The 21,895-nt window shown below is 47.9% G+C and overlaps 1 protein-coding gene across 1 annotated transcript; it reads left to right on the forward strand.

Annotated features, from left to right (window-relative positions):
* Positions 1-7,398: 7,398 nt before the first annotated feature.
* Positions 7,399-18,015, forward strand: LOC125427111 (protein salvador homolog 1-like). Its single transcript, XM_048486181.1, has 3 exons — positions 7,399-7,836; positions 13,596-13,866; positions 17,824-18,015. The coding sequence occupies exons 1-3, from the start codon at positions 7,404-7,406 to the stop codon at positions 17,969-17,971; spliced, it is 852 nt and encodes a 283-aa protein (XP_048342138.1). The 5' UTR covers positions 7,399-7,403; the 3' UTR covers positions 17,972-18,015.
* The last annotated feature ends 3,880 nt before the right edge of the window (positions 18,016-21,895 follow it).

Below are 21,895 nucleotides of genomic sequence, written 5' to 3' on the forward strand. Positions count from 1 at the left end.
AGCATTTTCAATGAATGCCCCCTGGTTCTAGTATTGTGAGAAAGAGAAAAATTTCTCTCTGTCAACATTTTCTACCCCATGCATAATTTTGTAGACTTCAATCATATCCCCCCTCAGCCGCCGCCTCTCCAAACTAAAGAGTCCCAAACGCTGCAGCCTCTCCTCATAGGGAAGGTGTTCCAGTCCCTCAATCATCCTTGTTGCCCTTCTCTGCACTTTTTCTATCTCCTCAATATCCTTTTTGAGATGCGGCGACCAGAACTGGACACAGTACTCCAAGTGCGGTCGCACCACTGCTTTATATAAGGGCATGACAATCTTTGCAGTTTTATTATCAATTCCTTTTCTAATGATCCCCAGCATAGAGTTTGCCTTTTTCACAGCTGCCATGCATTGAGTTGACATTCCCATGGAACTATCAACTAAGACGCCTAAATCCCTTTTCTGGTCTGTGACTGATAGCACTGACCCCTGTAGCGTGTATGTGAAGTTTGGATTTTTTGCCCCTATGTGCATCACTTTACATTTTGCTACATTGAACTGCATTTGCCATTTCTGAGCCCACTCACCTAATTTATCAAGGTCCGCTTGGAGCTCTTCGCAATCCTTTGTGGTTCTCACCACCCTACATAATTTGGTATCATCTGCAAACTTGGCCACCACGCTACCCACCCCTGCTTCCAGGTCATTTATGAATAGGTTAAAGAGCACTGGTCCCAAAACGGATCCTTGGGGGACACCACTCCCGACATCTCTCCATTGTGAGAACTTCCCATTTACACCCACTCTTTGCTTCCTGTTTCTCAACCAGTTTTTAATCCATAGGAGGACTTCCCCTCTTATTCCTTCATTGCTGAGTTTTCTCAACAGTCTCTGGTGAGGAACTTTGTCAAAAGCAATTTATTTATTGCTGTCTACTGACAAAGTGCTTCGCCAGACCACACATCACACTGCTGTCTGTGCTAACTATATACAAATGTGGTACCAATCAGGTGCCCTTAACTTATCAGGTTTTGCACACGGTACATGTTGTGCACTCAGTCCTAATTTGCACACGGCACCTGCTAGAAGGAGGGTCCAGCTGTCATTTAGATTTTGCTCATCTAAACACATGTTCTGACAGAAAAGTCTTTCTTTTAATGGCTTGTGTTCCCTTTGGCCTGTCCCGGCTAGCCTGACCTCGTCAGATCTTTGAATCTAAGCCAGGTCAGCCATGGTTGTCGGATGGGAAACCACGAAGGAAGTCCTGGATCTCACTGCACAAAAGCTTGAATATAGCGGCAAACCACCTCTGCGTGACCTGACCTGGATGGTCCAGGCTAGCCTGATATCATCAGATCTTGGAAGCTAAGCAGAACAGTTGGAAATACTTGGATAGGAAACCAAGAAGGGGTATTCAGGAATTGGCTCACTTGAAGGCCATTGCTTTCACATCCTGCACATGAGCTCCCAAAGGCACCTGGTGGGCCACTGCGAGGAGCAGAGTGCGGGACTAGAGGGACTCTGGTCTGATCCAGCTGGCTTGTTCTTATGTTCAGGCAGTACCTGTGACAATACCTCTTGGCTTAAAAAACCCCACAAGGCTGCAGCGTTTGGGACTCTTTAGTTTGGCGAGGAGACGTCTGAGGGGGGACATGATTGAAGTCTATAAAATTATGCATGGGGTAGAAAATGTTGACAGAGAGAACTTTTTCTCTCTTTCTCACAATACTAGAACCAGGGGGCATCCATTGAAAATGCTGGGGGGGAAGAATTAGGACTAATAAAAGGAAACACTTCTTCACGCAACGCCTGATTGGTGTTTGGAATATGCTGCCACAGGAGGTGGTGATGGCCACTCACCTGGAGAGCTTTAAAAAGGGCTTGGACAGATTGATGGAGGAGAAGTCAATCTATGACACCAATCTTGATCCTCCTTGATCTGAGATTACCGTGCCTTAGCAGACCAGGTGCTCCAAGAGCAGCAGCAGCTGCAGAAGGCCATTGCTTTCACATCCTGCATGTGAGCTCCAAAAAAGGCACCTGGTGGGCCACTGCGAGTAGCAGAGAGCTGGACTTGATGGACTCTGGTCTGATCCAGCAGACTAGTTCTTATGTTCCAGGCAGTACCTGTGACAATACCTCTTGGCTTAAGAGCCCCCACAAGGTTGCCATATCAGCTGCTCCTTGAGTGGCACTTTCCTCTTTTCTATCACGTTCCCCTTTAACACAGTCAAGTGGACCAACTTGCTTATCACTTTCATTTTTAACTTGTTCTCAGAGCCCAAAGGGTGCTCACCAGTGGCTCAGTTTCATCCTAGAGAGAAGTGACTAGTGGGGTGCCACAGGGTTCTGTCCTGGTGGTAACACAGTGCTGTTCAGTATGTTACATCAATGATTTTGAGTGATGGAATAGAGGACATGCTAATCAGATTTGCATATGACACCAAATTAGCTAATACCCCCGAGGACCCGAGTCAGGATTCAAAATGAGCCTGGACAGGTTAGAGAGCTGGAGCCAAAGGTAACAAAATGAATTTCAAGCAGAGATAAATGTAAGATTACTCCATTTGGGCAGAAAAAATGAAAATGCACAGATATAGGATGAAATGCACAGATTATAGGATGGATGACACCTGGCTTGACAACACGACATGTGGAGAGGATCTGAACATGAGACAACAGTGTGATGCGACAGCCAAGAAAACCAATACAATTCTGGACTGTATCAATAGGAGCATAGTATCTAGATCAAAGAGGCGTAATAATTACTCCTCTATTCTGCATTGGTCAGACCTCACCTGGAATACTGTGTTCAGTTCTGGGCACCGTAATATTGATAAGCTGGAATATTGATGGCTGGAACAGGTCCACCAGGAGAGTGATCAAAATGGTAAAAGGTCTGGAGATCCATGCCCTATAGCAGTGATGGCGAACCTATGGCACAGGTGCCAGAGGGTAGCCCTCAGAACCCTCTCTGTGGGCACGCGCATGAAACCCCCCTCCCACACACATCTATAGGCTGACCTGGGCCGTTGGGCTCGGTGTTAGCATTAAACCTAAGACCTAGTGTTGGGGAAGCAGTGTGGAAGCCAACCCTGCTAAGCACTGTTAAACCCCACTGATTTTCATGCAAAGAACTAAGAGTGGGATCACTTTACCAAGGAGTAAAAGCTCAGTTGCTGGCAATGGGAGAGCTTGCTACGGAGTAAACCCTCCTGCAGTGCGTGATTCACCCATTGGAAGAGTTGCATGGTTGCTTCAAAAGCAAAGCCACCGACTGCCACCAAACTTACGCCTCTAAGCCCACCGTTTTTTCTAAACTAAAACCTTACTCAGTATTCAGGTTGAATTGCGGAGGTTGGCACTTTGGGAGATAAATAAGTGGGTTTTGGGTTGCAATTTGGGCACTTTCGGTCTCTCTCGCGAAAAGGTTAGCCATCACTGCCCTATGAGGAGAGATTTAGGAAGCGAGGGGATGTTTTGAAGTTTGGCTTAAAGAGAAGGTTAGAGAGGGTGACAGGATAGCTGTATTTAAATATATTTGAAGGGATGTCATGTTGAAGAGGGAGCAGGCTGGTTTGCTGCTGCTCCAGAGAGTAGGACAAGGAGGAATGGGTTCAAGGTGCAGGAAAAGACCTTCCGTCTAAACATTAGGAGGAACTTCCTGACGGTATTGGCTGTTCGACAGTGGAATGCACTTCCTCGCAGTGTAGTGGAGTCTCCTTCTTTGGAGGTTTTTAAACAGGCTGGATGGCCATCTGTCAGGAATGCTTTGATTGTCTGTTTCTGCAGGGGGTTGGACTTGATGGCCATTGTGGTCTCTTCCAGCTGTATGATTCCATGTAAGATCTCATGAGCGGTGGACTCTGTCTGGAGTTCGATTCCCCATTCCTCCATATGAGAACGAACTCTAATCTGGTGAACAAAGGTTTGTTCTCCTACACATGAAGCCTGCTTTTCTTGGACCAGTCCTCATTCTTTTTGAACCCTCCTCCAGCCCCACCTGCCTCACAGGTTGTCTGTTGTGGGGAAGGGAAGGTGATTGTAAGCTCCTTTGAGACGCCTTAAGACAGAGCAAAGTGGGGTATAAATCCAAACTCCTCTTCTCTTCTGCGCCTCATGCCCCGGGTTCCAGCTTTGCTCCTGGGGAAGGAGTGGAGTAGCCAATATTTACTGTTCAGTAAAAGGTAATGTATAACATGTGTCCAAGAATGTCTGTGAGCCCGAGGCAGCTTCTATGCAGGGCTGTCGTGAAGTCCCTTCAGCCCTTTAGTTCCAGGATTATCAAGGTGCATAAAAGTATAAAGATGGTTCTTTGTGGAATTCCGGTCCAGCAAGCGTGAGAGACCTGATAATAAGATATTCCCCCATGCAGATGACTCCCTTAATGGCACCAGTGGTTGGGCCGTAGCAACAGAGCCTTCCCAAGGATTTTTCACACCCAGTTCACACCCAGTTCTCCCTTCCCAAAGATGGCATCCATTTTACTTATTTATGTTTTATTTATTTTTATAACATTTTTATCCTGCCCTTTCCTGGGGGGGCTCGGGGAAGGTCACAACAAGTTAAAATACGCAAACATTGTATAAAACAGAACATGAAAAGCTATTAAAGCGCCTTCCTGTATTCTAAAGAATTCCAATACAATTAGAAATATGGCAATGCAGCATAAAATGGAATAAAATAGATGGCGACTTTTTTTTTTTTAATAGCAAGCCTTTATTGGCATAGACAGCAATTGCAACAATAATAAAAAAACGCAGTTAAAAGCAAATACAATACAGGAAATAAATGTTAGGTTTAGTAATTTCCAGGAGAAAGTCTGCCACTATCATTCAGAGAGAAGGATCGAGGATTGTCCAACCGTGGTGTAATCTAATTAAATCGGGGAGATGGGGTAAATATAAAAGGAGTAAGATTCACATACTTGGATCTGATTTCCTTGAATCTGAGACAGTGTAGTAATTGGTGAGCCAGAGATTCAACTGAGCTGAATGGCGACTTAAATAAATTATCTCAAACACGTTCCGTCGCGTGCCCCCACCCCCACCCCTCCAGAGGCCGAGAGGAGATGATGGTACAATTTGATCAGAGCTGACTAGGTGGGGAAAGGACCGGTGAGAACAACCCGGTTTTACAAACCAGCCGGGCAAAGAGCTAGTTCCTGCAGGGCTCTAACTTCAGCTGGTGATTGGATTTCCATGGGATGTTGAGGAATTGGTTCAACTGCGGACTTGGCCTTGGAAGAGATAGCCTGATGATCTGTAGACGGTTTTAAACAATTAAATGATCTGGGCCGGTTTTTTAAACACTAACTCTTGACTTGGAGGAATGGGGCTTCTCCGGCTCTGACTGATAACCTCATGCAATTGGCCTGCAATCTCCGGCTGCCGCCAATTTTAGATAGTTTTACTACGGTGTATGCGGGCACACTTCCGGGAGACTTTAAAAACTGAGCTTTCCTTTTGCTGTAACTAGCTGGATTTTTGCTAAACTATGATTATGCAGACATCAAAGTATACGTTCCGTTTTCGGCCATCCCACAAACTTCCCACATGTAATCCTTGAAGTATTCCTTAATGGCTCCTTTAATGTGTATCGTCAGTGCCTCTGGGTCACTCAGAACAGTGGAAGGGGACTGGTTTGCCTTTCTGTCCTGGCTGTCCTCTTCAGTGATTGGGCCTGGGTGGTTCCTGTATTTGAAGATGAAGAGGTGTGTGTGTGTGTGTGTGCGTGTGTGTGTGTGTGTGTGTGTGTGTGCGCGCGCTGCAAGGATTGGTGAAGATATTGTACTAGTGTCGCCTTAGCTGCTTGAGATAAAGCAGTGGTTCTCAACCTTCCTAATGCCGCAACCCTTTAATACAGTTCCTCATATTGTGGTGACCCCCAACCCTAACATTTATCCATTTTACAGATGGAGAACACTGATGCAGAGAGTCTTTGGCGACCCCTGTGAAAGGGTCGTTCGACCCCTAAAGGGGTCGCGACCCACAGGTTGAGAACCACTGAGATAAAGCTTAGCTAGTCTCCCAATTCTTTTTTGAGATTGTGCTATGATGCACTTTGAGTATTTAGGTTTCTTTCAAAGTTATGTGCGTTTGTCCTTTCTGTCATGCAATTTTAAATTTTTTATTAAATTTAATGCCCTGCCCTACCTTGGCCAGGGTTGCCCTCAGGGCGATTTACAAACATAATTTAATAACATTTTATTTAAAAATTAGCATAATTAAAACTTTAAAGCACTTTAAACAGCATTGATGACTAATATGACCCCTACACATGTATCATCCCCATCTCATTTACATAACCAGCCCTTAACTATTGGGACAAGGCGGGAGGGGGGACACAATTGGGAGGTCAGTAAGATGGCCTAGGGCTGTGGTGGCGAACCTTTGGCACTCCAGATGTTATGGACTACAATTCTGTTGAGAAGGCCAATTGGCCATGCTGGCAGGGGCTGATGGGAATTGTAGTCCATAACATCTGGAGTGCCAAAGGTTCGCCACCACTGGCCTAGGGCATAGGTGTCAAACTCACGGCACACCAGATGCTACAGACTACAGTTCCCATCATCCCCTGCCAGCACATTGCTGGCAGGGGATGATGGGAACTGATGGGAACTGTAGTCCATAACATTTGGAGGGCCGCGAGTTTGACACCTATGGCCTAGGGAATACCTCTATTTTGCAGGCTTTGTGGAACTGGGTAAGAGCTCGTGCAGCAGTGGCGTAGGAGGTTAAGAGCTCGTGTATCTAATCTGGAGGAACCGGGTTTGATTCCCAGCTCTGCCACCTGAGCTGTGGAGGCTTATCTGGGGAATTCAGATTAGCCTGTGCACTCCCACACACGCCAGCTGGGTGACCTTGGGCTAGTCACAGTTCTTCAGAGCTCTCTCAGCCCCACCTACCTCTCAGGGTGTTTGTTGTGAGGGGGGAAGGGCAAGGAGATTATAAGCCCCTTTGAGTCTCCTGCAGGAGAGAAGGGGGGGGATATAAATCCAAACTCTTCTTCTTCGGTCCTGTAGTGCCCTGGTGTCAGCTGCGTAGCTAGCCAAGTGTCCTGGGGACCAGGGTCCACCAGAAAGTTACATCTGGATGTGCAGTGACCCCTCTGTGAGCAATATTGGGAGAGGTGGTCTTGAAGATACAAGCCTTTGGGGTAGAAAAATCCTAGCCAGCGTGGTGTAGTGGTTAAGAGCAGATGGATTCTAATCTGGAGAACCGGGTTTGATTCCCCACTCCACCTGAGTCTCCTTACAGGAAAGGAAGGTGGAATATAAATCCAAACTCCTCCTACTCCTCCTCTTCTTCTATTAATGGATTCTTTGGTGGACTAAGATTGACTGGTAAAGGTAACTGGGTAGTCGGGTGGCTTCCTAGATCATGTACCTGTTCTGACTTGGGTCCTTTGTTGCAGATCTTATGCCTTCATTCATCCGTCATGGTCCAACCATTCCAAGACGCACGGATATCTGCCTTCCAGACCCAAGCCTTTCTGCCTACCCCGCTGGTGGGGATGGAGCGATTTCCCGGAACCAGAGCTTCCTGAGGACTCCAGTGCAGAGGCCGCCCCACGAGGTCATGAGGCGGAAAAGCAACCGGCTCTCTGCCCCTTCCTTCCTTGCCAGGGCCGAGGTCCCGCGAGAATACAACTCCCCTCCCCAGCCTTTTCTGGCAGAGGCCAACTTGATCGCAGAAAACGGAGACACTGGATCCCGCTACTATTACGACCCTTTCTACAATGGTCAGAGGCGGCACCCGCTGGGGGATCCTGTGTCGGATGAGTATCGATACTATGAACAGAACAATGACCTCTTCCAAAGGATGTCGCAGAATCAGGGAAGATACACTCCAGGCGAGTAGTGTTGGGATTATTATTCGGCATCTGCAGTTCCAGATCACTTACCTGTTAGGGTTTGGATTTTTGGTATCTGTGGCACCTTGTTGTTTACATAATGCACACAATGGTACAGAGTTGCCTTGTACCGAGTCCGATCTTCATAGCCCAGTCTGAAGAGGAAGGGAGATGGCTCAGATGTAAGCCACGGGCCTCTTACCCTGTCCACTGCAAATCTGAGGCAAAATAGTGGGCGGCAGGATTGTTATCAGAGATGTGCATTTTGCCCTCTCGTGGCGCAACTGCAGGGCAATATTTGCATCTCCATCAGTTGTCTGGAGCAGCGTTTGGGACTCTTTAGTTTGGAGAGGAGACGTCTGAGGGGGGATATGATTGAAGTCTATAAAATTATGCATGGGGTAGAAAATGTTGACAGAGAGAAATGTTCCTCTCTTTCTCCCAATACTAGAACCAGGGGGCATTCATTGAAAATGCTGGGGGGAAGAATTAGGACTAATAAAAGGAAACACTTCTTCACGCAACGTGTGATTGGTGTTTGGAATATGCTGCCACAGGAGGTGGTGATGGCCACTAACCTGGATAGCTTTAAAAGGGGCTTGGACAGATTTATGGAGGAGAAGTCGATTTATGACTACCTATCTTGATCCTCTTTGATCTGAGATTGCAAATGCCTTAACAGTCCAGGTGCTCGGGAGCAGCAGCAGCAGCAGAAGGCCACTGCTTTCACATCCTGCATGTGAGCTCCCAAAGGCACCTGGTGGGCCACTGCGAGTAGCAGAGAGCTGGACTAGATGGACTCTGGTCTGATCCAGCTGGCTTGTTCTTATGTTCTTTATGTTCTTAAGAGAAAGGGAACAATCCTGCAAGTTTTTTTCCTTCCTCTGGGCGTGGAGCTGGGGGTCACTGGATGTGTGTGTGTGTGTGTTGGGGGGGAGAAGATAGTGGTTAATTTCTTTGGTTGTGCGGTGTGTGTGTGTACCAGATGATGCTGGAAGTCCCTTCAAACTCTGTGTTTCGAGAACAGAACTACGCAGGGGGCATGCTTTGTTGGCTTGGTAATGTCATATGGTACACCTTACAGGTGGTCAGATCTTGTGCTTGGCTTGAAGAGCCGAGGAAAAGCTTTTGCTCTCTGAAAGGCACAAAAAGACACCGTGCTGAGGAGGAGAACTGCTTCTTAGAGGGAGAAGGTCAAGAGAAAAATGTCAGTGGCTGGATAGATAATAGAGAAGATGTTTGTCTGAGCAGTGCGGCTGGTCTTGGGTGTGACAGCATTCCAGATTTCACTGTTTCACGTCGCAGTCGTCTTGCGTTCGCACATGGGAGTTCACTCGGCAGTGTGGAATCTCTGCTGCACATTATAAAAATCCTACGCTTTTTCTAAAGTGCGATGGGTTCACAATGTAAATACGTAGCCGTGCAAAAGAGCGTTAACCGTTTCCCCAGTGTGCTTCATGCGAAATACTTTGCAGTGGAGTTATGTAGTCGTCTGTTACAGATGGTCGAGGGAAAACATAAATCTGCCGGCAGGAATGTCAAGACTTCAGGGGTTCCTGACCTCAAGCGGGAAACTATTTTGACAGAAATGCTCATGTTGCACTGGGCGGCTTTTTGGAAGGGAGGCTGAGTTCCAGAGACCGATCGGCTGCTTTGTGTGGCGGCAGATTAAATGTCTGCACATTTCACTGCGGAGCCTTTCTTTATGGTTTGTTCAAGGAATGTGATTTAATGTACAGAGTTGCATGCAAACTATCACCAATGGAAAGAACATGTTGCTTCGTTACATTACATCCTGTTGTCTCTTTCAACCTCGGTAGATTGCTGGAGTCCCAGAACCTACATTGGGGATGGCCAACCTATGGTGCTCCAGATGTTCATGGACTGCAATTCCCATCAGCCCCTGACAGCAATGAATGCTGGCAGGGGTTGATGGGAATTGCAGTCCATGAACATCTGGAGCACCATAGGTTGACCACCCGTGACCTACATGGATGAATAGTCACACGTACGTGGGGAGAGAGAATGCAGTTAATTTGTATTTATTTACAACATTTACATCCAGCATTCCTATTTGTCTGAGCCCCCAAAGCAGCGAATACATTCAAACATACCTAATAAAACCATATTTTAAAAGCAGCCCCACCCCCCACAAGTGTGACATGATTGATGGCAAAAGATCCACTGGACATAGGTTGAATGTGTCCTTCCTCGGAGAGTGGCGAAGTCTCCTATGGAGGTTTTGAAAGAGAGGCTGGATAGCCACCTGTCAGGAGTTCTTTGGCCTTATGCTTCTGCATTGCAGAGGATTGAACTTGATGATCCTTGGTGTAGTGGTTAAGAGCAGGTGCATTCTAATCTGGAGGAACTGGGTTTGATTCCAGCTCTGCCGCTTGAGCTGTGGAGGCTTATTTGGGGAATTTAGATTAGCCTGTACACTTCCAACACATGCCAGCTGGGTGACTTTGGGCTAGTCACAGTTCTTCGGAGCTCTCTCTGCCCCACCCACCTCGCAGGGTGTTTGTGATGAGGCGGGAAGGGAAAGGAGATTGTAAGCCCCTTCTAGTCTCCTACAGGAGAGAAAGGGGGGGGTTAAATCCAACTCTTCTTCTCTTCCAACTCTATGACTTCTATGAATACAACTCAGAACTCATCAGGAGCAGGGGTCAGGGGTCAGGTTCATAGCAGCCCCTTTTAAGCAGCCCCTTCCTCCCACCAAGAAGGGAAGTCATCTTCAGGAAAGGAGCTTTTGCAGAGGGTGAGCAGAGTTTGCCTCCTTGCAGATCTCGGTAGCGGGAGCACAGCTGGCTTTCTTGCCGCCCTGGATGTTGCTGGGCTGTCTGCTTCTTTCCAGCACACGAAGCTATTACATTATAGCAGAAGAGGAACTCCAAGCCACAAATAACATTGCGTTCGTCGGCTTCCCTGAAGACCGGCTATTAAATGCGAGCGGCTTCGGTTCACTGACTGCCGGTCTGTTAAGTATTTGGCGTATTAAGTCCAAAGGAAACTATTCCCTGGATTACGCATCTGTGATGCCTACTCCAAGGCAGTACAAAAGTGCACTTCCTAATAAATGTGAGCTCCCAAAGGCACCTGGTGGGCCACTGCGAGTAGCAGAGAGCTGGACTAGATGGACTCTGGTCTGATCCAGCTGGCTTGTTCTTATGTTCTTAAAGTCGATGGGATTAAGAAGAGTTTGGATTTATACCCCGCTTTTCTTTCCTGTAAGGAGTCACAAGGCGACTTACAAAGTCCTTTTCCTTCCTCTCCCCACCCCCCACAACAGACAGCTTTGCGTGGCAGAGAGAGTTTGGAGAGAACTGTGACTAACTGAAGGTCACCCAGCAGGCTTCATGTGCAGGAGGGGGGAAACAAATCCATCTCTCCTGATAAAAGTTCACCACTCGTGTGGAGCAGGAGTTGAGAATTGAACCTAGTTCTCCAGGTTAGAGTCCACGCTCTTAACCATTATATTATGCTGCCTCTCGATGCGGTGGATAAGGGCCACGAAATTTCTGCACATGCTTTAACCATCCGCTAAGGTGTCTGAGGATCCAGCGCTTCTCTGCCCATCTAAGCGAAGATGTTCCCAGTGACACGAAAGGGCAGAAAAACAGCTTTGTTCGTCATACTGTTCTTTGCTGCAGACTGATCTAGAGCAGGGGTAGGGAACCTGCGGCTCGAGAGCCGCATGCGGCTCTTCTGCCCTTGCACTGCGGCTCCACGAGCCGAGCCGCCGGCCCCATCCTTGCCTGCCCTGCAGGCAGCAGGGCGGGCGCACCAACTGCCCGCAATCGGCTGGGCCGCACAGCGGGCTTCCCCTCTCGGCCGCCCCGTTGGAGCGGGGCGGGCGCTTTCCCAGTGACCGGCGAGGCCGAGCCGCTGGCTTCATCCTTGCCCACCCTGCAGGCAGCACGGTGGGCGCATCCATGCGCTTCTCAGAATGTGCGGAGTAAAAGGTTAAAAAACCCCCAATATATACAGTGTTATCTTTATTTTAAATGTCAAAAATTATTTGCGGCTCCAAGTGTTTTCTTTTCCCGTGGAAAACGGGTCCAAATGGCTCTTTGAGTGTTAAAGGTTCCCTACCCCTGATCTAGAGGAATTGGTAACCCAGTTCAGTCGTCCTCTGGCCTGAATAGTTCAGCATGCTGTCCTGGTGTTTTCGAGGCAGGTATATTTCTCTCGATTCCCCAGGTGAAGTTGTCGGGATGGCATATTCATGGAGAGCTTTTTGTGACACATGTAAAATCAACATTAGGTCACTCCTTGGTTAAAAATGTTCCTCTGTGGCTCGTTGCTCTCCCGCTCCTAGCTCTTTTGATCTGCTGCCCCAGATTCCAGCCTTAACACCAGTGAGATCATAACTCTGGCTAACATTCTTCCTGTCACATGGCTCTGATGTCACAGGGGGTGGAGCCAGGACTCTGTAGTATAGCACTTGGTTTCCGTGTAGAAGAAGAGTTTGGATTTATATCCCCCCTTTAGGAGACTCGAAGGGGCTGACGATCTCCTTGCCCTTCCCCCCTCAGAACAAACGCCCTGTGAGGTGGGTGGGGCTGAGAGAGCTCGAGAAGCTGTGACTAGCCCAAGGTCACCCAGCTGGCGTGTGTTGGGAGGCAGGTGGGGCTGAGAGAGCTTCGGGAGTGAGTTCTTGGTGAGTTCCGCAGGGCCTGTAAGACCGAGTTGTTCCACTGGGTTTTTGGAGGGGCCGGCCGCTGATTGGTGCGCCCCTTCCTGTCCTGCTTATATCCTGGGACTTTTAACATCTCTGCAACCCACAGTTCCTCCCCCTCTTTGGGGAGGGGTTTTTACTGAAAATTTTAATGTCGGACGCCAGGAAGTTTGTATGTATTGTTGTATTTATTGGTGTTTAGTGATTTTATGGCTCATGGAGCCTATTATTTATTTATCATCTTATCTTATTTTGTGCTCTACTTGTGTGCTGTTTATTTTGTTGCTCACTGCCCAGAGCTTTTCGGGGAAGGGCGGTATACAAATATGAACAATAAACAAACAAACAAACATATTTTTTTCTCTCCTGTAAGGAGACTCAAGGCGGCTTACAAGCTCCTTTTCCTTCCTCTCCCCACAGCACACCCCTTTTGGGAGGCTGGTGGGGCTGACAGAGTTTGGAGAGAACTGTGACAAGCCCAAGGTCAGGCTTCATGTGGAGGAGCAGGGAAAACAAATCCAGTTCACCAGATAAGAAGAAGAAGAGGAGGGGGAGGAGGAGGAGGAGGAGGAGGAGGAGTTTGGATTTATATCCCCCCTTTCTCTCCTGCCTGAGACTCAAAGGGGCTTACAATCTCCTTGCCCTTCCCCCCTCACAACAAACACCCTGTGAGGTAGGGGCTGAGAGAGCTCCGAGAAGCTGTGACTAGCCCAAGGTCACCCAGCTGGCGCGTGTGGGAGTCCCCAGGCTAATCTGAATTCCCCAGATAAGCCTCCACAGCTCAGGCGGCAGAGCTGGGAATCAAACCTGGTTCCTCCAGATTAGATACACGAGCTCTTAACCTCCTACGCGACTGCTGCTACAGGAGAGAAAGGTAGGGTATAAATCCAAACCCTTCTTCTTCAGTGTCTCTTGTCTTAAAAACCTTGTCTGCCGCTCGTGTGAAGGAGTGGGGGATCAGACCCGGTTCTCCAGATTAGAGTCCACCTACTCTTAACTGCCACGTCATGCCGGCTCTCAGGCTGAAGGTCTGATTTGGGAGCTTATTTGCATTGCTGACCCCTTGCTTGGCTTTCCACAGGCATCGGAAGGATAGCTGCTACATCATTAGGAAACCTGACCAACCACACTTCAGAAGACTTGCCCCTCCCTCCCGGCTGGTCAGTGGACTGGACGCTCAGAGGAAGGAAATACTACATTGACCACAACACGAACACCACCCACTGGAGCCACCCGCTTGAGCGCGAGGGGCTGCCTCCGGGGTGGGAGCGGGTGGAGTCGGCCGAGTTCGGAGTCCACTACGTCGACCACATTAATAAGAGGGCGCAGTACAAACACCCGTGTGCTCCCAGGTAGGTTGTGCGCGTGTGTGTGTGCGTGTGTGGCAAGCCACACATTGGTTCTCTGTTTTGTTTCTGGAGGGACCGGATTGGTTTCTGACAAACAGAAAGACGCTATTGCGAATTGTCAGCGTTTCCTCAGGAGGAAAGGCAGAATGCTGTTGAAATGTTTCCTCTGTGCTGCTGCTACAGCAGAAGGGCGTACAGCTATTCTCAGACTGAGTCCTCAATTTTCTGCAACTCTTCACAGGAGGCACAGTCCTAGACTGGCCGATGTGAAGACACGTCTTGTGCCAGTGCGGCAGGCTGTTCCCTTATTCTGCAGAACCCGCTGCCTGCCATGTATGCAGATGCATTGACTTTACTTATACCAGTGATGGCGAACCTTTTCAAGACCGAGTGCCCAAACTGCAACCCAAAACCCACTTATTTATCGCAAAGTGCCAACATGGCAATTTAACCTGAATACCGAGGTTACTCGGGAGTAAGCTTGGTGGTAGTCGGTGGCTTTGCTTTGAAGCAACTGTGCAACTCTTCCAATGGGTGAATCACGACCCCAGGAGGGTTTACTCAGAAGCAAGCCCCATTGCCAGCAACCGAGCTTACTCCCAGGTAAAGGATCACGCTTTAGTTCTTCCCATGAAAATCAGTGGGGTTTAATAGCGCTTACCAAGGTTACCTACACTGCTTCCCCAAAACTAGGTCTTAGGTTTAATGCTAATAATCTCCCTGAAATGATTACACTATTATCACATGACGAACTCTGTGCACGCGTGCCCACAGAGAGGGCTCTGAGTGCCACCTCTGGCACCCGTGCCATAGGTTCGCCACCACTGACTTATACCCTGCTTTTCTCCCCAGTGAGACTCAAAGTAGCTTACAATATTCTCCCCTGCTTCAGTTTATCCCCACCGCTCCTGTAAGCTAAGTTAGCCTGAGCACGTGTGACCAGGCTAAGGTCATCTGGCAAGCTTTTTTGGTAGACTGGCTGTTGTGGATTTTCCAGGGTGTGGTCTGGTGGTTTTTACTCCTAACATTTTGCCCGCCAGCTATGGACGGCTTCTTTGGAGCATGGCGTGGTGAGATGTGTTTCTCTCCCTGGCACGGTTCGAAAACTACCAGACCATGGACACACAGTTTGGAAAATGCACCGTAACCAGTTGATTCCAACAGGAAAGCCTTTGACGATACCTTCTGTGGCAGAGTTTGAACCCTTGTCTGCCAGATCCTAGTCCAGCACTCTTAACTGCTGCACCACACTGGCTGAGACCCCACGACACCATTCAGGCCTCCCTGACACCTTTAATGTGCACGCAGGACATCTTTCCATTGAAGGGCAGGTTGACAGCTGTTAGGACAGTGGTGGCGAACCTATGGCACGGGTGCCAGAGGTGGCGCTCAGAGCCCTCTCTGTGGGCACGTATGCACAGAGTTCGTCATGTGATAATAGTGTAATCATTTCAGGGAGATTATTAGCATTAAACCTAAGACCTAGTTTTGGGGAAGCAGTGTAGGCAATCCTGGTAAGCGCTATTAAACCCCACTGATTTTCATGGAAAGAACTAAAGCATGATCCTTTACCTGGGAGTAAGCTCGGTTGCTGGCAATGGGGCTTGCTTCTGAGGAAAACCCTCCTAGAATTAAATTGATTCACCTGCTATAAACATTGCACTGGTTATTTCAAAGCAAAGCCACCGACTACCACCCAGCTTACTCCTGAGTAATGCGCGCCTTGGAGCCAACCATTTTTTTCTATACTAAAACCTCGGTATTCAGGTTAAATTGCCATGTTGGCACTTTGCGATAAATAAGTGGGTTTTGGGTTGCAGTTTGGGCACTCGGTCTCGAAAAGGTTCGCCATCCCTGTGTTAGGAGCTTCCTTGCTTTAGTGACTATTAGCGGACGTCAGGCGCTTCCATCAAGTCACAGCTGAGTCACAAGGTTTTTAAGGCAAGAGACATTGAAGAAGAAGGGTTTGGATTTATACCCCACCTTTCTCTCTTCCTGTAAGGGGAACTCCGAGGTGGCCCTACAAGCTCCTTTCCCTTCCTCTCCCCACAACAGACACGCCTTGAGGCCGGTGGCTCTGAAAGAGATCTAGAGAGAACGCTGACAGGCCCAAGATTACCCAGCAGGAATGTAGGAGTGTGGAAACCCATCTGGACACACGCACTCAGGTGGAGGAATCGGCCGGTTCTCCAGATTACAACCCACTGCTCTTAACCACTACACAATTTTTGGCGTGGGAGATCTAGCTTAATGTCACTGAAAGCCAACAAGCATTTTTCTTGCTACTAAGAATCTGCCTGTGGTGTAGGGAGGTTAAGAGTTCATGTATCCCTGTCACACTCCCACACACGCCAGGCTGGGGTGGGCCTTGGGCTGAGTCACAGCTACTCGAGAGCTCTCTCAGCCCCACCTACCTCTGAGATTGTGTGTTGTGAGGGGGGAGAGATAAAGGAAGGTGTCTCAACCCCAAGTCTCCTGCAGGAGAGAAAGGGGGGATATAAATCCAAACTCTTCTTCTTCTTTCCCCACAAACTCTCTGGGGTACTGAGCAGGCACGAGGAACAAAAGGGACATCATTGAGGGTTTCCCATCTACTCCCACTGACTTCTGTGGATCCCCTTTGGGCATGTCAGATGTCTTCCCCTCTTCCGATGATAGCTTCACCAGATTGTGCCAGGGATTTGCAGATTTTATTTGCTCTCACAACTGTCTTGATTGTGGTTGGGGGTGGGGGGAACTGGTGTCTTGTCCCAAAACCAGCACCTTTTGGGGGGGTTCGGGAGAGGTCCATGTTCTGGTCAGGGACTTCCATTTCAAAAGCTTGGAGTTCCTGGAACTCTCTAGCCATAGAAAGGGGACAGCCCGATTTAAAATGTCAATGAAACTGAATGAGAAAACAACCCCAGTCCCCAGCTACTCGAATGGCCAGAGTTACTGAAATCGCTCCCATTGACTCGTTTGGTGGAAATCTTGGGGTGCTTTTAAAGGAATTGCAGATGCTAAAACTTCACCCAGAGCACTGAAAAGGACATCCCAGTCTTTCAAAGGCTGTGCAGGATCTTATTGGGTGTCTTTCACGTAGGGTTGCCAGCATCCAGGCAGGACCTGGAGATCTCCCAGAAGTAGAACTCAACTCCAGACATCAAAGACCAATTCCCTTGGAGACCATAGCGGCTTTGGAGGGGCGGGTTCTATGACATCACATCCTTGCTGTGCTCCCTCCTCCTCTCCTCAAACTCCTCTCTCCCCTGGCTCTGCTCTCCAGGCATTTCCCAAACCCAGAGCTGGCAATTCTGCTTGCCAAGATTATGGGATGTTCTTTAGCAGAGCAACTGCCTTGCTGGAAACATGCTGCTCTCCATCCGATTGGCTAACAAAAATGCCTTTGGTACAAGCTGGCAAATGTTTAAGAGGGCAGGGAATTACTGGCTTCAGAGAAAAAGACTGCCTGATAGGTGAGGTCTAAATCAGTCCCCACGGTCACTTCTTCCAATTATAAGAAGAAAGAGAGTTTGGATTTATATCCCCCCACTCTCCTGCAGGAGACTCAAAGGGGCTTACAATCTCCTCGCCCTTTCTCCCTCACAATGGGCACCCTGAGAGGTGGGGTGGGGCTGAGAGAACTCATGAGAAGCTGTGACCAGCCCAAGGTCACCCCAGCTGGCGTGAGTTGGGAGGTCACTGAGCTAATCAGAATTCCCCAGATAAGCCTCCTGAGCTCAGGCGGCTGAGCTGGGAATCAAACCCAGTTCCTCCAGGAGATTAAGACCTCCTGAGCTCTTAACCTCCTAACAGTGCTGCTCACCATGACAATTCCTGTACCCTCAACCCAGCTATCTGCCTACTTAATCACCATGTGCTGCCTGTCTTGTCCCCTAAGAGCCTGTCAGCTTCCATATTTGGAGGTGTTTGTTGCCAACCGAGCGCTGTACTAACCAGCTCTGCTCTTGACCTGCACAGCGTTCCCCGTTACGACCAGCCGCCTCCTGTATCGTATCAGCCTCAACAAGGTGAGAGAAGCCAGCCAATCCTCGTGCCGGCCAATCCGTACCACACAGCAGAGATTCCGGACTGGCTGCAGGTCTACGCCAGGGCCCCTGTCAAGTGAGCATCTCTTTCCTGCTGACATGACTTAGCTTGTCTCTGAACTTGTAAGTGGCATGCTTGCAGCAGAACGTGGCTTATTGGCCGTGAATTTGTTTTCATAGAGTAGCCGTGCTGGTCACCTTTAGCTGAGCAACTCAAATTCAGATCCAGCAGTATCCTAGGAGGCCGGCCAGAATTTTCCAGAGGCGTGAGGTTTAGGAGTGTCAGGTGAATTAGATCTGACATCAAATGGGGCTCTGTGAACCTGAATTGTGACTTCCTGTTGCCTTTGTACTTTGTAATATACAGTACCCTGTTTCCCTGAATATAGGGCATCCCCTAAAAATAAGACATAGTAGAGGTTTTGCTGAAATTCTTGAAATATAAGGAATCCCCCGAAAGTAAGGCGTGCCAAAGTTTTTGTTTGGAAGCATGCCCGACAGACAAGGAGCAGAAAAATAAGACATCCCCTGAAAATAAGTCATGGTGCATCTTTAGGAGCTTTAAATATTAATATAAGACACTGTCTTATAATACCGAGCTTCTGGAAGTGTAGGGAGTTGACTCAGTGGGGTTGATAGCCCATCCTGTCAGCAGAGCTTGAACCAGATCGTCAGTTCCTGGCCCACTGTAATGCTTTGCTTTGATATTTTTTTTTTGGGAGACCCGAAAGGAAGGGGGGGCCTTTGAGGCATTAAAAGAGATGCTAGCACTGTGAAGAGCCAGTGTTTTAGAACTGAAAACTGCTACAGAACCCATATCCCAAACAAATAAAAAAAACTTCTGACTGCAATCACTGGGTCTAGCATTGGAATTGAATCCAGGGGCATGACATTAAATTCTGGCAAAGAACACTTTTGACTCTCAAAAGCTCACACCCTGAAAATCTAGTTGGTCTCTGAAGAGGCAACCAGATCTATTGGACAGGGAACTGAGAACTGGTGAACCTGGGAAGATCTTGAAGGTGTTTTCAAAGGCCCCTTCCGCTGCATAAAATAATGGATTTTCAAGCCACTTTCTAGCCTGTTTGCAAGTGGATTTTGCTATGCTGCACAGCTTCCAAAGATCACTGAAAGCAGTTTGAAAGTGCGATGTCTACGTAATGTGCGGAATGAGCTCAGAGAGTCAGGCCTCAGGCTATAATTGCAAAGTATCTTAAAAGGTAAAATTTCTTAAAAGGTGGCAGTTGAAGAAGGTTTTATTTAGAACCATGGCAGATGTTGAATTACAGTTTAAATTTTTTTTAAATAACTAAATCAGAAATTCTGTGCCAATAAAGGCTTGCTTCAAAAAAAAATTTAAGTAATTTGAGTCTTGGGCACCACTGGAAGAATGATCAATGGGGGCAGCAGTAGGGAAGGATTTGGTAGCTAGTTTTAATTTAAAAAACACCTGTTCAGCACTTATTCTTCCTTATGGAGTTCGAGGCAGCTTAAAAACTGAGATGAGCCTCATAGGATAAAATACATTAAAAAAATAAAGTATCAGCATTTAAATATAACTACTCAGAACTGCTACTGATCTTCAATATTAAATGCAGTCCCAAAGAAAAGCATCTTCAACTCCCTCACAAAGATCCAAAGTGAGGGGGCCAGACACACCTCCCTGGGGAAGTTGTCCTATGATTTTGGGGCTCTTACAGAAAGAGCCTTTTCTTTTGTGCCACCTACAATGAGCTTCTTTTGCTTGGTGGGGCAGCCAGGAGGGTCTCTCTCTGTAGTCTTAGTTCCCCAGCAGGAATCTGTGCTACAAACCACCTTCCACTCCATAAAGAAGAAGGGTGGCGTATAAAATGTTGTAAATAAATGAATTTTGAACATAAGGTTCGGTTGGCTGGTTGTCCTCAAGGCCTTATGTCTCTTGCACAAGCCATTGTCCCAACAACAGAATAAAGAACAGAGCTGATAGTGTATTTTAGAAGAAGAAGAGTTTGGGTTTATATCCCCCCTTTCTCTCTTGTAAGGAGACTCAAAGGGGCTTACAATCTCCTTTACTTTCCCCCCCCCCAACAACAAACACCCTGTGAGGTAGTTGAGCTGAGAGAGCTCCCGAAGGAGTTGTGACTAGCCCAAGGTCACTCTAGCCTGGCATAAATGCTGGAGTGCACAAGCTAATCTGGTTCCCCAGATAAGCCTCCACAGCTCAAGCGGCTGAGCAGAAAATCAAACCAGGTTCTCCAGATTAGAGTGCACCTGCTCTTAACCACTACACCACACTGGCTTTAGCACCCTCGGAACACCAGGGCTGTTCCATGGCCTCCTTGACAGAGGCTGTCCTTTATCCTCCTCTGTCAATGAGCTCAGCCCATGAATACTTTCCCCGCTGCTTCTCGTCACAGGTACATTCACATCTTGGAAGTGGGAGCTCTTCAAAACTCGCTGACCTGGACACCTACCAGGGCATGCTGAAGCTGCTATTCATGAAGGAACTAGGTGGATCGTGAAGCTGTCTGAGGCGATACCGCTAATTCCTCTCGGAACTCAGAGCGGGAAAACAGGAAGCAGCGGTAATGTAACCAGCTAACCAGAACTTCTGAACTGGGTCCCAGCTGCCGGGCCCTCGGGGAGATTTGGCACCAAAGATGGTGGCGAAGAAGCCCTTCGGTCGAAGTGGGCCGCTCTTTTACAGTTCCCGCACCTTTACAGCCATTGTCATCCGTTTATTGAATACAAAAGAGGTTTGTTAATATTGTATAACAAAGTTAGTTTCTTATTTCCAGTGGGAGTGCGGAAGAAGGGGGGGGACCCCACTTTTTAAAGAAGAACGGGCATCTTTCTAGCAACCAATTGTAAGATAAACACAGAATCTATTTTTCATACTATGCCACGTTGTAAGGAATATCCTGAATGTAGACGCTTGTCTTTAGGCGCTCCCAACTCCTAAATATTGTTTGACTGGTTTCCCTACCACTCCTCCATCAAGGGGGACAAGAGACTGTTCTTGCATTGCAGAAGAAGAGCTGTAGCATTTACCATTTTTTTAAAAACAAGGTTTTTCTGCTGCACCGAAGCACTTCAAAAGCGGTTGCCTTTTTTTTCTTATGCGGTTTGTCGCTCGTCTACCCAGGTCAGAGATGACGCTGTCCGGACAAGTGAAAACCATCTGTTGCCTTCTAGCACTTTGCTGCCATGATCCGCGAGATTGAGCGCCCAGTCGGGGGAACTCAATTGAGCCCGCGTTGGAAGACTGAATCCGCCTGAGCCGGTAAGGGGAGGGGAAAGGCCTTCAAACGCCTCAAGGATGATGTGGCAAGCATTTGCTTTTTTGCAAAAGCATCCTAGAGCGCCGCGGTGCTGTGTCTAAGAGACTTGGCAGACCTTGGCCGGTGAATAGCAACTAGCATCTTGTTTCATGGTTGTCTGTAGTATAGGGCCACAACACTCACACCATCTGTATCAACTACAGCAAGTGAATAAACTTCGAGTTCTGTTTAAGAAATGCAAAAGCATTGACTGGCGGCATTACCGGAATAGATATATGAATTTTGTCCTTCCCACTGAACAACACCAAAACAACATTTTTTTAAAAAACCTGCACTATGATCAGAAGCCACCCCCACTTTCTAAAAACATGGGCCAGAAAATGTTGGTGGAGGTAGATGTGAAGGTGCCTATGGGTACCATGTCGGGGGGCCCTGGGTTAGAGTGATAGACGGAGTCTAAGGTAAGCCTGAGTGTGACTTGAATTGGTCAATGGTTATTCCCTCAGAATTTTGTAGGGAAGGAAGGAAGGGAGAAAGAAAGAGAGAGAGAGAGAGAGAGAGAGAGAGAGAGAAAGAGAAAAAAGAGAGAGAGAAAGAAAAAAAGAAAGAAAGAAAAAAGAAAGAAAGAAAGAAAAAGAATGAATGAAAGAGAAAGAAAAATAAAGAAAGAGAAAGAAAAAAGAAGGAAGGAAGGAAGGAAGGAAGGAAGGAAGGAAGGAAGGAAGGAAGGAAGGAAGGAAGGAA

Source organism: Sphaerodactylus townsendi, linkage group LG02 (genome assembly GCF_021028975.2).
Source record: "Sphaerodactylus townsendi isolate TG3544 linkage group LG02, MPM_Stown_v2.3, whole genome shotgun sequence".
Lineage (NCBI taxonomy): Eukaryota > Metazoa > Chordata > Lepidosauria > Squamata > Sphaerodactylidae > Sphaerodactylus > Sphaerodactylus townsendi.

What these genes read in the sequence shown, in the direction of transcription:
- LOC125427111 (XM_048486181.1), top strand. Translation starts at nt 7,404, where the DNA reads ATGCCTTCATTCATCCGTCATGGTCCAACCATTCCAAGACGCACGGAT. An exon ending in TCAGGGAAGATACACTCCAG is followed by an intron (nt 7,837 to 13,595) that starts GCGAGTAGTGTT and finishes GGCTTTCCACAG; the next exon opens with GCATCGGAAGGATAGCTGCT. An exon ending in AAACACCCGTGTGCTCCCAG is followed by an intron (nt 13,867 to 17,823) that starts GTAGGTTGTGCG and finishes TGACCTGCACAG; the next exon opens with CGTTCCCCGTTACGACCAGC.